This window comes from Salvelinus sp. IW2-2015, linkage group LG13 (genome assembly GCF_002910315.2).
Source record: "Salvelinus sp. IW2-2015 linkage group LG13, ASM291031v2, whole genome shotgun sequence".
Classification (NCBI taxonomy): domain Eukaryota; kingdom Metazoa; phylum Chordata; class Actinopteri; order Salmoniformes; family Salmonidae; genus Salvelinus; species Salvelinus sp. IW2-2015.
The window spans coordinates 32,031,394-32,048,773 of NC_036853.1; the positions used below are offsets into that span (position 1 = coordinate 32,031,394).

Genomic DNA, 17,380 nt, shown 5'->3' on the forward strand with positions numbered 1-17,380 from the left:
CTGTGTGCAATAATACTGTTAAACATAATTTTTTGAATGACCTCTCTGTAACCCACATGTAATGTCCCTCAGTCGAGCAATGAATTTCAAGGACAGATTCAACCACAAAGACCAGGAAAGTTGTCCAATGCCTCGCACTGTTGAATAAATCAAGAGGCAATACTTACTTTCTGAAGGCACTGTACTACTAGAGCAAATTAGCCTTCCCCACTAGTGAGACGGTAATGGACTGCATATGGCTTATGCATTGCTGACAGGAATTCTTTCCTTCCCCCCAGTCATACATGTGAATTTCCACACCTCATTGCGAAACCCACGTCTTGTGTGAGGCATTCACTTTCTTGAACATTGATGGATGTTACCTCGCTGGTCATCCACCGAGTCAGGGGAGAAGAGTTACCAACCGCAAATATGGTTGATAGACAATCAGTCTCCTGCTCCAGAGCTGGATCAGGTACACATTTCAGGCAAGGCCAGGCACATACCTGGAAGAGGAATATGATCAAAAGCATATTTACCAGTATTTCAGATTAGCGGTCGATGACTGATATGGCAGGAATTCCTCGGATCACAGAACAGTTGCAGTTAAGAATTGCGGAGACATATTTTTTTTTCCTAGGGCTAAATCACCCATTATATTTGCTTCATTGACTACTGTACATTTCTGATTAGGAAATGCGCATTTCATGCATGTCACATTCTCAAAAATACAGGTCACAAAATGTCAACTTCAAATACACCTAAGTGATGTTAAACCTTAGAATGAAATGCGGAATATGAACAATGTATGATAATAGGAACTCTGTATTCATAAACAGCATGTCCATACCAGCATGGTACAGTTTCATTGGAAAGGACTAGCTATAAAGCAGCTGAGGTCTAAGGAAATAAAAAAAACTGAACAAGAGTTAAAGTAATGTTTAACAGACAGAATCATTTCACAGGTGTTTCCAGTCATGTGAAACATCCTTTACTTATCTGAAGTACACTGCCAGTACAGCATGTGGTAAAATGTTCCAAGTGACTCTTTCCACAATATGGCACCTTGAACATCACTCACCATTTTGCTTTGTTCATTACAGTTATGCATGATTGACCATTTAGCGTTCACGTCAATGTACAGTAGACTTCTTTGGTCAAGCTAAAGAATGAAAGCTAATCAACAAGTCATTAACATTCCCTTTATTGCATTAGTTGTGTATGACAAAAAACTGACATTAAAACTGTCAGTGTGTGGTTAACTGTATACATATTGTACAGACACAGTAAAAGACACGGCAACATAAATTACTACAACTGCAAATGAGCCTTTCCCTCCAGTGAAAAGGTTGTGTACCAAATGTGGCCCAATGGCGCCATCAGGTGGACATTTTATGTAAATTAAAAGTTATCCGCTTGGTTTCAATCAGTCTATCAAACGCAGTCTTTCTTGACCTCGCTCCCTATGTTCTCGCCAACAGACACACTAATAACGCAATGTCTTGACCGTACATTTCGTGCTATTCAAAAATAAAAAGCCATAAAAAATACATCTACCTATGATCCAAATGAACACATTTCTGATTTCACCCAAAGCAGTTCAAAGATATTCATCCAAATCAAGTCTATAATATGTAAGTCAGGTAGTTGTCTATTTACAACGGAAATATTGGACAATACCTACAGACACACAAACTCAGGAATAAATGCGTTTTCCACTAGTGTCTGGATAATGTGCGTGTCAGAGATATACCAAGGGATTACAAATAACAGTCCAAATGTTTCAATAACAATAACATCTATATCATGTGTACTGGGTAGACGAGCACTGGACCATTCACATAACCAGGGGGCTGGACACAGGAGAAGAGAGAGGAGTGTGAGGGTGTCTGAGGGGGAAAGCTGTAGGACAGTCCCTGAGGGTTAGTGCACCCAGACTATGGACCAAAACCCAAATCAAAGCCCAGGTTTCAACCAGATCTAGGCCTCAGTCCGCGTTCTGCCTGAGAATCCTCTTCTCTTCCTCTACGAAACTCTTGTCAGAGGTGGCCTGGCCCAGATCCCTCTTCCTCTTCTCCTTCTGTTGGAAGCTCTCTACCCTCCTCTTTTTTGCTGACACGGATGCCTTGTCTCCGTCCTCGTCTACAACAGGGAGAAAACAGCACGTCAGAATTCAAATTAAAAAATGAACTGAGATTGCATAGCCACCTACTGTGCTTAAGTCTTACCTAACCAGCACCGATTTCCCCCCCTGCTAAAAATACCAAGTTACTGTGTATCAGAGAGGGAGAGAGAGAAAGTATTTCTCTGTATGAAAGTCATTGAGAGATGTGCAGGCATTTATATAGAACCCAGGTAGATAAGCAGATACAACAGAGTTAAAGACGGTAGCGTAAGTTCACTCCACAGCTTGAAATGTCTCCACTCGCGTCACAGAATTGCTAACTTCTCAGTGGCGCAACTGGCTAGTACGTTGTCAACTGGCTAGTACGTTGTCAACTGGCTAGTACGTTGTCAACTGGCTAGTACGTTGTCAACTGGCTAGTACGTTGTCAACTGGCTAGTACGTTGTCAACTGGCTAGTACGTTGTCAACTGGCTAGTACGTTGTCAACTGGCTAGTACGTTGTCAAGCGAGCAGTACTGTCGGTTTGCGAGTCATTGGGCCCTGGTTCAAGCAGCTGTATGAATTTGTACAGTGTACCTCGGGTAGTACCAAATATGATGGAAGCTATACCACAGACAAAAGGGGAAACCCAGACAAATCACAGGGGCTATAAATCTAAAGCATCCATTCAGAACTTCTCGCCGCTAAATACTTACTTGACCCTTTCTGAAAGTTTTTAAAAAATTGCATTGCTTAGGAGTGCAAGGGCGAAAGTAAGTGTATTGGTCGCATACACAGTTTAGCAGGTGTTATAGCAGTGCAATGAACTAACTAGCTCCTAACAAGGCAGTCGGATGTCAAACAATTACAAGTGTACGAAAAATACAACAAAAAGCAAGATTAAGAATGGCGGGACGAATCCAATTAACAACCCAAATAGGACTGTAGCAGTATCAAAACGCAATTATGCATACAGTACCAGTCAAAAGGTGACACACCTACTCATTCATATTGAAGAATAATAGTGAAGACAAAAAACTATGAAATAACACATGGAATCATGTCGTAACCAAAAAAAGTGTTAAATCAAAATATATTTTATATTTGAGATTCTTCAAAGTAGCCACCCTTTGCCTTGATGACAGCTTTGCACACTCACAATCCAGTATATAAATAAATTAAACCATACAACTAAATACAATTTAGAGTAGTAGAAATATTAGAATAAGCTATGGTCGGGGATACAGTGACCAAGCGGGAAGTGACCAGTGGTTCAATGTCTCTACAAGATGGGAAAGCAGCGTTGGCTTTGAGTGTGCGCGAGTGACTTTTGTGTGAGTGAGTGTGCATTACTTGGTATGCTGAGTGAGTGTGTTTCAGTAGGCGTTCCCTAACAGAAATATGCAAATACATAATAAAACGCACCAATAGGATCTTGCTAGTTCGTGGTTGGCTCTGCCCACCTCCTTGCTTGTTTCTGCCCATTTTTCTTAATTTGCTCCAATTGGAAAGAACACCAATGATAAATCTTGGGTTAGTTATCAGTATTTTTGACTATACTAAGCAGGCAGACCCTGGTCAGTCATACAGATAGTTTCCCCCTACCTGAATCTGATGGCTGTTCCTCTGTGGGCAGGAAGACAGCGTTGCCCGTGTGAGGCTGTGGAGCGTCCTCTCCGTTATCCTCGTAGATGTTGGACCACTTTATGGCCATGTCCATACCTGGGGGAGCTCCCTTCTTGGGCTTCTCTGTTTCTGTGGCGTAACTCTGAGGAGGGGGCACCGCATTCGTCTTCCACACCTTGAACTCCTTGGCAGGCTGCAGGCAAAAGATACACATCAATCAACTCCCCTTTTACTTTAAAAAACAAAAAGGGTTCCCCTATTCATCTGTGCCTTAAGGGTACGGTTTACAATGCATGGGGTTATAATACAACACATTTTACTGCACCTATCCGGTGTATGTGATAAAACATATACACTAAGTGGCCAGTTAATTAGGTAAACCCCATTTCCAAAATTGGTTTGCGCCTACAGACAGTGAATCACGTGGCCGTGGCTTACTATATAATGCAGGTAGACAGGCATCGAGACATTCAGTTACTGTTCGATTGAATGTTAGAATGGGCAAAGCGAGTGACCTAAGCTACCGAGCGTGGTATGATCTGTGCCAGGCGTGCCGGTTCTAGGGCTGTGGCGGTCACGAAATCTCACCAGCTGGTGATTGTCAAGCAAATAATTGCCGGTCGCAGGGTAATTGATTGTTAATAAACAAACATTTAGCATCTCCTGGCTTCCTGGCCTACAAGCCACTGATGGAGACCTTTGGAACATCTACATTTTAAAAGTTCTAATAAATCCATGTAATATAGCCTACATCTTCACAATAAATCAATTATTTATTTTAGACAGGTCTAAATTTAACATGATATTAAGAAAATGTTGTCTATTTCAGAAGAACAGAACACCATACTCAGAGTTGTCCTTATATTAGGTCGTGATCTGGCTATGCCATATGGCTGTAGCCTACACTAGTTCAATTAGCAGACAAGATTAGTTTAGAATTCCGTGGCATTATTTTATATAATGAAGATTTCAATTGAACAAAGCTGAATAAAATAGAAAGGATATTTTCTCCAAATGATTTGAGGGAGTGCGCACATGCGGCTATTCTGTGTTGAGCAGTTAACAAAGAAATAGGTACTCCTATATGCTTAATTTAGAGTTATTAATGTAACTTTAGTTGTTCTACAAATGTTGGGCTATATGTTTGATTTTTAATACATTGTAAGGCTACATGATGCAACTAATGATTTGAAAAAAAGTCGCTTGAAAAGGCATGAGCTCTGCTTTGTTTTTTGTGTGCAGACTGTACACACTTCATCAGTTTCTCATTCACAATTTGACAAGCACTTGATATTGCCTCGAATTTCCCGGTGGCATCCCCTTTGTGTGGCCATAATGTACCCTAAAACAATCCATGCTTTTTGCGGCCAGTAGCCGTTGTGCCCTTGGGCTAAATATAATAATTATAATTTCCTTCTCTCCGAGTGCTGCGTGCTCCGAAGCAGCTCTCACTCACATGGCTCTCCATCACGTGACTGGGTCTTTCTCACAGGCTACAAGTGAAGATAGACACGTCGAGGACGCAACTGCGTGCATCCTTATCCAATTCTGAAGCGCATACTGAAGATATTGGAAGAACTGTCCACATTTACTTTTCGTCAGCCAACAAGATGAGTAGGCTTAACAAACAGCAAAAGCACTAGCCTATGTCAATCTACTATCACCCATAGTACAAAAGTTGACTTATTCCATTCTGTGCGAGGAATAAATATTCAAAAACATAGTCTGGGACAGTTGTGGGATGCGATAGATCCCAAATGAATACAACCACTAGCATCAAAAACACGAGGCTGACGCAACAGATCAGAACGTTTAGCTTAAAAATGTTGATAAACTATTAGGCTATTTCTTCACATTATAAAAGCAGCAATGTGCAAACGGCAGTAGGCTATAAGCGCGAATGTTCCATTGGCGGGAAAACACCATTATCAAAAGTGACCACAAATGTGATTATACATGTAATGCTTTTATTATACAGGAGCATTTTTATGGTGAAAAATATCTTCCCCAAACGTGAAACTCACAGGCTGCTTATGTATGCCAGTTAGGCTCTACACCCCTTGTAATGCAGATTAATGTGCTTCATTTTAAGAAGCTATTTGGCCACTTTAGTAATACAAACCTTATCAAAACATATAGGCCTAAGGGCTAGGCAACATGAGGTGTGCGACCATGATTCGAAAAAGTTTTTAAAAAAAGGCATTGTTTCTTGCCTTATGCTGTGCATTATTCACAAGTGGTAATACATAATTCACAAGTGATAGTCTGATGGGTGACAATATTAGCCTCTTCTTGATTTAAAACATGTCTTTACATACAGTATATTAAATAATATGTGTGAAATTTGTTTTGATTTAGAATGGACCATTATCATGCACCCGTCTCAAAACAGGGGCAGGGGGAAAAAATACAATGTCATCTATGCACTTAATTTTTTTTTATTTATTTTACCGTTATTTTACCAGGTAAGTTGACTGAGAACACGTTCTCATTTGCAGCAACGACCTGGGGAATAGTTACAGGGGAGAGGAGGGGGATGAATGAGCCAATTGTAAACTGGGGATTATTAGGTGACCGTGATGGTTGAGGGCCAGATTGGGAATTTAGCGAATGGAGGATGCTTTTCATGCCAGCCAGGTAGGCAATACTCCTGTTGCAAAGACAGGCAATGTGCTTAATAGTAGGAAAATATATAAATAAATATAGTAAGCCTAGCCTATAGAAAGCTGATGGGATCCTCCTCTATTAAAAAGAGGCCATCACTCTGTTTTCTAACGCAATTGAATAGTCTATACAAATGTTGCGCAACATCAGCTCATGGGCTCTCGTGAAGTGTTTGATTAGATTTGATTACATTTGCATTGATGTTAAAGGGATTAGAGGAACAATAGAGTTCTGAGTTCCAGGCAGTTAAGTTAGCAAGTTCGGTAGACTACTAATGACCATCAGCAGCATCAGAGCTTGGTGAAGCCTAATTACCGTGACTAAACGGTCACGTGGAATTTGGCTGCCTTCATGACTCATGACCGCCGGTGTGGCGGTAATACAGTCACCGCAACAGCCCTAGCCAGTTCCAGTATCTCAGAAACGTCCCGGCCTCCTGGGCTTTTCACGCACGACAGTGTCCAGGGTTTACCGAAAATGGTGCGACAAACAAAAAACATCCAGTCAGGGGCAGTCCTGTGGGTGAAACCAGCTCGATGAGAGGTCGAAGGAGAATGGCAAGAATCATTTCAAGCTAACAGGTTAGCCACAAACAGGCAAATAACGGCGTAGTGGTGTGCAGAACGGCATCTCGGAACGCACAACTCGTCAGCCCATGTCACGTATGGGCTATTGCAGCAGACGACCATGCTGGTTTGCATTCATATCAGCTAAAAACAAGAAGAAGCGGATCCAGTGGGCACGCGATCACCAACACTGGACAACTGAGGAGTGGAAAAACATTGCCTGGTCGAACAAATCCCGCTTCCTGTTGCGTCATGCTGATGGCAGAGTCAGGATTTGGTGTAAGCAACATGAGTCCAAGGCCCCATTCTGCCTGGTGTCAACGGTACAGGCCGGTGGCGGTGGTGTAGGGAATGTTTTCCTGGCCCATTGATACCAGGCTGTTCTGGAGGCAAAAGGGGGGTCTGACCCGCTACTAGATGAGTGTACCTAATAAACTGGCACTGAGTGTACAAACATTAGGAACACCTGCTCTTTCCATGAAAGACTGACCAGGTGAAAGTTATGATCCCTTATTGATGTCACTTGTTAAATCCACTTCAAATCAGTGTAGATGAAGGGGAGGAGACAGGTTAAAGAAGGATTTTAAGCCCTGAGACAATTGAAACATGGATTGTGTATGTATGCCATTCAGAGTGTGGACGGGCAAGACAAAATATTTAAGTGCCTTTGAACGGGGTATGGTAGTAGGTGCCAGGCGCACCGGTTTGTGTCAAGCTCAACAGTTTCCCGTGTGTATCAAGAATGGTCCACCACCCAAAGGACATCCAGCCAACTTGACAACTGGGGGAAGCACTGGAGTCAACATGGGCCAGTTTCGACAACTTGTAGTCAATGCCACGACGAATTGAGGCTTTTCTGAGGGCAAAAGGCTGTGCAACCCAATATTAGGAAGGTGTTCCTAATGTTCTGTACACTCAGTGTATATAGTAAATATATAATAAGAAATGCTATTTTGCAGACGCTTTTATCAAAAGCGATTAACAGTCATGCATGCATTTTACATATGGGTGGGTGGCCCCAGGAGGAATCGAACCCACAACCCTTTGCATTGCAGACGCCATTCTCTTCCGACAGTAGTTATAGCTACCAGATTGTAACGGGCTAATGCGATGTTCCATTAGCCGTTTCAGAATAGGTACTGTTTGGTGTAGCAGAGAATTTGACCAACCTTTACTTGGTGATACTATCATCGTTCTCGATTTGGCCAACCATGGGGTGCAAATTGACTAACCAACCCTCATTAACTGGGCAACAAACAGCAGAACATTTTCCAAACAGTCAAATGACATGACCAACAGAAAATACTATCCATGCAATACAAGGAATGGACATTTTTCATTAAGAGATACATTTTTATGAAAACACGCAACAATAGCAAGCCTATCGTCTAACACTCAAAAGGCTAAATAAAGCCTATTATTGAACACACAACTGCTGTAATGAAGCAGCTCATCAAACCTCCTTTTTCAAACATTTACCAAAATGTAATTCGCAGGAAAACACTGTTCTAAAGAGTGCACTTAATGCGAGCGGTAGAGATTAAAATTACTATCAGAAACTTAGAAAAGAGGCGGAATCTAATAGCAACAACTAGGATGTGCTGCTAATATGGCTAGGATTGTGCCATTGGCTTGTTGATATAAAAAAGTTGATATGAAAACCAATAGAATAGGAGAGAAATACTGGTAATTGGCATGAGGAAGCTTTTATAAAAGAATTGCCACATTTCTATGGTTGGATTTTTGATAGGCTACTTTGAAGCAAGGTAAGACATTCCTCAATATTTGAAGTCAAACGTTCAGGTTTCAAAGAACGATACTGCCTCAACCGTGGTAATGTGGTGGGTGACGAACTGATAGCCTGCCTACCGTTGGCTATAGCTTATACACTCGAATGGCGGGCGCGCTTTAATTACAAGTTGAAATTGAGAAATAAAAATAACTTTTTTTTTAAAATTGTGGTCATCAAGAGGTTAACACGCGACTGCATGTAGAATTTGTTGCACAATGACTGGGTAGATAAAAAGCACATTTCACTCTAGTACCAGCTTTTCGAGGAGCTGCTCTCAGGTGAAAGGCTATTCCAATCCACAAACTAGTTTCTGTATGCTGTGTGCGCGTGTGATAAATAAGATACATGACGACTAATGAAAATACAGCCGAGAAAATTAATTCCCACTAAAGCATGACCGGTCAAATGTATTTTCAGCATCTAAAACCGATTAACGTTAAGATCCCTAGGCCAAACATTTATCTTCAAATCAAAATGATCTGCTCCAGCTGCAGGTGGTTCTTCTGAACTTAGAAAATGCTCCATTATGTGAGAATGCTGTTAACTGACTACAGCTCAGCGTTCAACACCATAGTGCCCTCTAAGATCACTAAGCTAAGGACCCTGGGACTGAACACCCCCCTCTGCAACTGGATCCTGGACTTCCTGATGGGACGTCCCCAGGTGGTGAGGGAAGGCAACAACATCCGTCACACGCTGACCCTCAACACGGGTGCCCCTCAGGGGTGCGTGCTCAGTCCTCTCCTGTACTCCCTGTTCACCCACGACTGTGTATCCGTGCTTGACTCCAACACCATCATTAAGTTTGCAGATGAAATGACGGTGGAAGGTCTGATCACCGACGCCGTGATAGCCTATAGGGAGGTGGTCATAGACCTGGCAGTGTGGACAACAGGAAACGGAGGGCTGAGTACGCCCCCATTCATATCAATGGGGCTGTAGTGGAGCGGGTCGAGGGCTTCAAGTTCCTCAGTGTCCACATCACTAAGAGATCTATCAAGGTCCAAACACACCAACACAATCGTGAAAATGGTACGATAACACCTTTCCCACCTCAGGAAGCTGAAAAGATTTGGCATGGGCCATCAGATCGTTAAAAAGTTCTACAGCTGCACCATTGAGAGCATCTTGACTGGCTGCATCACCACTTGGTATGGCAACTGCTTGGCATCCGACCGCAAGGCAGTACAGGGGGTAGTGCATACGGCCCTGTATATCACTGGGTCGAACCCTCTGCCACCCAATACCTCTATACCAGGCAGAGGAAGGCCCTGACAATTGTCAAAGACTCCAGACACCCAAGTCATAGACAGTTCTCTCTGCTACCACAGCAAGCAATACCGATGCGCAAAGACTGGATCCAACAAGACCCTGAACAGCTTCTACCCCCAAGTCATAAGACTGCTAAATAGTTAGCCTGGGTAGATATTTGGTTAACTATTTAAGTATCTGCTTTGACCATAACTCATCACATACATTGTTGCTACCATTTACCATCTGCCACTTTATTCCTAGTTAAATGTACAAATCTACTTCAATTACATACTACCCCTGCACATCTACTCGGTACTGGTACCCCTTGTATATACTGATGTATTTATTACGTGTTTTACTTTTCTATTATTATTTTTTCTTTGCATTGTTGGGACGAGCATTTCACTTAGTCCACAGATGGAGGCATACACGTTGTTGGATTACTTCATCGAGTAAAACATTTATTTTAATAAATGGGGCATTTTCTAAATTCTAACGAACCACCTGAAACTGGACACAGACATTTTAGAAGATACATGTTTGGCTGAATCGAGAACAAAGAAAGTATCGTCAAGTTCAGGTTGGTCGAAAATTCTCTGCTACTCCAAACAGTACCTATCCTGTAACACTAATGGAGCATCACATTAGCCGTTACAATCTGCTAGCCATTATAGCAGATGAGCTGGCAGTCAAGAAAAAATTGAAAATCCCTGGAATAGAGCTTGCCAGTTGACGAGCCGTGGAAAGTTAGCGGAGGTGGATGATGAGTTCGAATCAAGCAGCGCGTCAAGCAAAGTTGGTGAAGACGAATGTTCTGAATGGACAAAAGTAGTATCGAAAAACTGGAACAAAAAGGAAATTGTCTAAAATTGGAGTGGAGGATACTTGTATGAATGAAAATGAATTGTTTCTTGTTGGGATGCATTTGTTGAGTAAGAAAGCATATGTGGGAGACCCGTTTGAGGTGTCGAAAATGGTGAAGTATGCGCTGGGAAAAGTAGTCCGTCAGTTACCAGGAGTGGTCTTATTTGGATTAATTGTATTTCTGAAGAACAGAGGAAGGTTACAGTGAGAATCCGGACAACAGAAGGTGTGTTTTGAACTTTGGAGTAGAGCACCAGTCAGAGGAGTCATCTCAGGGGTGACGACGGATGTTCAGGTTGAATCCCTGAAGAGAATTCCTGGTGTGGTTGGTGCCTGGCGTCTGATCAGCTGGGTGAATGGAGAAAAATAAGAAAGTCTGTCAGTCCTGTTTTTTTGTTGTTGATAAAGAGCAAATACCTACGCATGTGAAGCTTGGTTATGTAAGATACGCTGTAAGAGCTTTCGTCCTCAAACCATTGCAGTGTAAGACCTGTAAAGGATTTGGCCATGTTTCAAGTGTGTGCAGATGGAGAGAGTATATTGAAGAACGGTGTGTAGAAGGACGACGGTGTTGCAATTGTGGTGGGGATCATGATCCCAAGTTCCTGGAGTGTCCTGTAAGGGTGAAGGAGATTGAGGTGGCAAAAGTTAGAGCAGTCAATCAAATCTCCTATGTAGAGGGGATTAAAAGAATTGAGAAAACAAGTGATGATGCTAGTGAAGATATGGTAGTGGACGCACCACAGCGTAGCTGCAAGTCAAAAGATACCCTGTGTTAAAAATGTGGATTTTGTGGCGTTCATGGCCAGTTACAAACTGTACAGCCCTAAAAATTGTCAAAGACCCCAGCCACCCCAGTCATAGACTGTTCTCTCTATTACCGCATGGCAATCGGTACCAGAGCACCAAGAAATGTTTTTGTAAATGATTTTACATCTGAAGACTTGCAAGAGTTACTGGCGCCAGAAGACCAGACCTCCCAGGATCCCCTTGAGCCTTTGTTGGGATGAGATCTGTTTTTTATTAACAGAAAATGTTTGATTTAGTTTATTTACTGTTAGTTTGGTAGTTTTGGTATTTAATTCCATTTGTGGGAATCCTGTTTCCATCCCGCACTGTAGGTGGCGGAATGCACATTAAATTGTGTGATCGCCAATATAGCAAAGAAGAACTCTCCAACTTGTAGTCCTAAAACATGGAAATAAATTAACTCTGGTTTGTTCAGCCATCCCTATGAAAAAAAAAACAGGGTTTGGGAATAAACGCCCCGAAATTAAGGTCTTAGGTTAATACAGGCTTAGGAGGTCGTATACGTTTTGTTATATGAGATAATAGCAGTCAGTTAACGAGACTTTTATTAATGATGAAACTTTTGTGATTTATGTTTTTTATTATCACAAATTCTTCAAAATTCACAAAACATTATGTTAGCTGATGAAGGTTATCTCACAGAACAAAACGTATAAGATCAAAGCCTGTGATTACCACAGACATTATTTTCTGCTTTTATCCAAAAACGCCATTCATTTTCCTCATAGCAGCCTTTGTCCAAGAAACCATGGCGGAGTGTCTACAAAAATAATTACTATTTCTCTCTAAACCTGTGGCAACACTGTAATGTAGCTTGCTTGTAAAACTAACGTTATCTAGCTGGTAGAATACAGTACAGTGGTGTTTCACTTGCTAATGTAACACTACACTAACGTTAGCTACTAGCAGTAGTTGTTATATTGTTGTATCGCTGTGGGAATTAGCTAGCTAGTTAACGTTACATCTCAAGCTACATACACAAGTTACTAGGTCAACGGAACGCTAGCTAGCTTCGTATTTTTACAGTACCTCTTCGGGAGCTTTCACGGCGCGGCTCTCCCAATCTATCTGTTTATTCAATGGGTTGTACAGGAAGGATGGCTTGGCAACCGACTTGAAGAGCTCGTCGGGTTTGGGTAGAGGAGCTCCACTAACCGCCCGCTTGGTCCCGTGTTGGGGAGATTTGTTGCCGCTTCCAGTAGCATCGTCCCCCCCCTTTCCTCTCGATTTCTTCTGGCCCTGTTCATCAGAATCGCTGCTGTTACTATCGCTACTGTCACTCAGATCATCGTAACTCATGAAGTAATGGAACGAGTCTGGTTTCTTCTTATCAACCATACTGATGAAAGGATTACATTAGCTAGTAATACGTTGAATTTAACTTTAGAGATAGGAATATAATGCCCTAGCTAATTAGCAAGCAACCTTGATGATTTTGCTGGTTACTCCATTTTGAATAACTACTGCCGTAAAATTTGTAATACCCTAAAAAGTTGTCGTAAAACTATTTTCTTAAAGGAGCAGTAGTCCCTTTTTTCAAGACACTCGGCATAACTTTTGTGAACAGTTATTTTCCTCAAACTCAATGCACAACCACATTGTATATTTCCAAAATCAAAATGTATTTTCATTTCTTAAACCAAGGCTGTAATATACAGTGTGTGTGAGTGTCTCCTAACCTACAGATTATTCGAATGGTATACAGTATATACTGATAAAAAATATAAACACAACATAGACTGTTGGTCCCATGTTTCATGAACTGAAATAACAGGTCTAAGAAATTTTCCATACGCACAAAAAGGTTATTTCTTTCAAATTTTGTTCACAAATTTATTGACATTCCTGTTAGTGAGTATTTCTCCTTTGCCAAGATAATACATCCACCCGTGACAGGTGTGGCATATCAAGAAGCTGATTAAACAGCATGATCATTACACAGGTGCACCTTGTGTTGGGGAAAATAAAAGGCCACTCTAAAATGTGCAGTTTTGTAACACAACATAATGCCACAGATGTCTCAAGATTTGAGGGAGCGTGCAATTGGCAAGGTGACTGCAGGAATGTCCACCAGAACTGTTGCCAGATAATTGAGTGTTAATTTCTCTACCATAAGTCGCCGCCAATGTCATTTTAGAGAATTTGGCAGTACGTCCAACCGGCCTCAAAACCGCAGACTATGTGTAACCACAACAGCTGTGGACCTCCACATCTGGCTTCTTCACCCGCGGGATCATCTGAGACCAGCCTCCCGGACAACTGATGAAACTGTGGGTTTGCACAACCGTAGAATTTCTGCACAAACTGTCAGAAACCGTCTCAGGGAAGCTCATCTGATTGCTCGGTATCCTCACCAGGGTCTTGACCTGACTGCAGTTTGCCGTCGTAACCGACTTCAGTGGGCAAATGCTCACCTTCGATGGCCACTGGCACGCTGGAGAAGTGTGCTCTTCAAGTATGAATCCCGGTTTCAACTGTAACAGGCAGACATGTATGTACGTGTATGGCATTTTGTGGGCAAGCGGTTTGCTGATGCCAATGTTGTGAACAGAGTGCCCCACGGTGGCCTGGGGTTATGGTATGGGCAGGCATAAACTGAGGACAATTGCATTTTATTGATGGCAATTTAAATGCACAGAGATACCATAACAAGATCCTGACGCCCATTGTCGTGACATTCATCCGCTGCCATCACCTCATGTTTAAGCATGATAATGCACAAGATATGATATGATATGTCGCAAGGATCTCTACAGAATTCCTGGAAGCTGAAAATGTCCCAGTTCTTCCAGGGCCTGCATACTCACCAGACATGTCACCCATTGAGCATATTTGGGATTCTCTGGATCGACGTGTACGACAGCGTGTTCCAGTTTCTGCCAATATCCAGCAACTTCGCATAGCCATTGAAGAGGAGTAGGACCACATTCCACAGGCCACAATCAACAGCCAGATCAACTCTATGCGAAGGAAATGTGTTGCGCTGCATGAAGCAAATGGTGGTCACACCAGATACTGACTGTTTTCTGATCCACGCCCCTACCGTTTTTTAAGGTACTGTGACCAACAGATGCATATCTGTATTCCCAGTCATGTGAAATCCATAGATTAGAGCCTAATGAATTTATTTAAATTGATTGATTTCCTTATATGAACTGTAACTCAGTAAAATCTATGTTGCCTTTTATATATTTGTTCAGTGTATATGTTTTTGCGAAACTCTTTTGGGGGCAAAAAATAGTAACTTGCGGGCCGGTTTTGGTCCGCGGGCCGCCTGTTGCCGACCCCTGACACAGAGGACTCCACATCTCATGAATATAGTTATGTTATACATGCAGTATATTGTGAACATAACAATGGATTGAATGAGTACATTTTATACTTGTCTCTTATCTAAGGTGAGTCGATATTCACGTCAAATGATGTCATTCCCGTTCGACCACGCCCACAAATTGGTGAAATAAAAATGATTTCCCATTGCAAAAGAGTCAACTTCGTTGCTGATTTTTTTTGTTATACAGAAATAACAAAAATGCCGAAAAGCTGCTGTGTTGTTCAATGTACTTGTAACCAGGTCAAAAATCTCGACAATGCTCCAATGTAGCGAAATAGAGCCTGAGAGAAGAGCCCTGTGCGGCTTCAGGCTATTCGGCGTGGAAGAGTGGGAAATGTCGGGACCCGGTGTCCAAGGAGGCCGGCCTCCGGTAGCTAGTATGTAAAACATTTTATCACACATAAGACATTTAACTAGTTTAGCATAGTCTGTTTGTAACTCCAGTCACTACTGTATAGTTTGTTTATGTTGTTGGTCTTGGCTAGCTTAATATTCCGGTCTGCTCGTTTTAGTCAATTACAAAAAACGACATTTAAGAAAAGTACAAAATATTACTTTTCGACATTGCCTGTTCCCAAGCGTTCTCACTATTTAGCAAAACGTAATATTGTAGGGCTTCCATCATGCCCCTTTTCATGATGGTCTAGGAAAATAAACATATTTAAATGTAATTTATATATTGTGAAAATGTTCAGACCTCATGCACTTGCAAAACACATTGTCATAACCCCAAAGATTTCTAAAATAAATTAACCTAAATATTTTCTGCATAATTTGATCTCATGTTCATCTTCCAAGGCCATCCAGTTGTAAAAAGATTTCAATTATCAAATATACGACCACCAGGGAGCGATATAACACTTATTTATGAATGTGTGACTGAGGCAAGAGACTGCTAGTGCAGCCCAATCATTGTCTGCTATATCAGCCTCCATATGTTGATAAAACGTTTACTGGAGACAGGAGACCAAGTGGAGACATAGGACGAGGTGGATAATTTCATTATAAGGCCGTTTAATCAAGTGTAAAGATATCAGGCAAAAACGTGCACGGCCCCTTTCTGTCTGATTCTTATGAAATCGTCGGAGAAGAGACCGCTCTAAACAGTACATTCAAATTATATAGGCAACTAGCAAAGTAGGTGGTCTTGTCGTCTGGCCTTCCTCTTGGTCAATCTTGGTCGTGAGTGGTCCTGTTCGGACCAGGTGTCGACGTTCCATTGGCTCTTGACATAGTTCTTTGTCTTGAGTCACACCCTTGGAAAGAATGTGTATGTCTAAATGATGTTTCAGGGGCCTGTCCTGAGTGGGGTGTGTGTGTGTCTGAGGTTAGTATCTAATGAGATCGGCATGTGCCTAAGGACAAATAGAGGGTGGGTTCATTTTGTACAAAGGATAGCCTATGTTGGAATGTTGTTATACTAGTCTCCAGTATCTAGTTCATTTTGTACAAAGGATAGCCTATGTTGGAATGTTGTTATACTAGTCTCCAGTATCTATTTCAATTTCTTACACATAGTCTGTTTGTAACTCCAGTCACTACTGTATAGAGCTATGTTAAGTATATATTGGAAAACAATGCGAAGAACTAGTAAACAACATTCCAACTATAGGCTATCCTTTGAGAAAAATGAACTAGAGACTGGAACAGATACAACATTCCAACATAGGCTACCTTTGTAAAAATGAACCACCCTCTATTGTCCTAGGCAATGCGATCCATTAGATACTAACCTCAGACACACACACACCCCACTCAGGACACCTGAAACATCATTTAGACATACACATTCTTTCCAAGGGTGTGACTCAAGACAAAGAACTATGTCAAGAGCCAATGGAACGTCGACACCTACGTGTCCGACACAGACTCACGACCAAGATGACCAAAGAAGGCCAGACGACAAGACCACCTACTTTGCTAGTTGCCTATATAATTGAATGTTAGAAGCGGTCTCTTCTCCGACGATCATAAGAATCAGACAGAAAGGGGCTGGCACGTTTTGCCTGATATCTTACACTTGATTAAACGGCCTTTAATGAAATTATCCACCTCGTCCTATGTCCACTTGGTCTCCTGTCTCCAGTAAAACGTTTTATCAACAGAACTTGGTAAGCAGAGAATGGTAATTAGACACTTATTCGGTCCATAGAAAGTTGATCAGACAGGAGGCGAGTGGGAGAAAGATTCAAGAAGAGAAGGTGACCACGCCGTCGAGGGAATCGGGCGATTCAACCACCAGGAAACTGATCAAAGAGCTCGAAAATATTAAGGTAAGCAGAGCCGGTTTAATCAAAATCTGCATATTGTATTATAGCCAATATCTAAATTATGATCAGAGAGTACTGTGGTGAGTGTGAATTGTTGCTAAATTTATGTGGAATT

At 41.8% G+C, this 17,380-nt stretch overlaps 1 protein-coding gene across 1 annotated transcript; it reads right to left on the reverse strand.

The window, feature by feature from the left end:
• Positions 1 to 1,167: 1,167 nt before the first annotated feature.
• On the reverse strand, positions 1,168 to 13,131 carry LOC111971209 (UPF0690 protein C1orf52 homolog). Its single transcript, XM_023998001.2, has 3 exons — positions 12,691 to 13,131; positions 3,691 to 3,904; positions 1,168 to 2,121 (listed from the first exon to the last, which is right to left on the reverse strand). The coding sequence occupies exons 1-3, from the start codon at positions 12,997 to 12,999 to the stop codon at positions 1,967 to 1,969; spliced, it is 678 nt and encodes a 225-aa protein (XP_023853769.1). The 5' UTR covers positions 13,000 to 13,131; the 3' UTR covers positions 1,168 to 1,966.
• Positions 13,132 to 17,380: the final 4,249 nt, after the last annotated feature.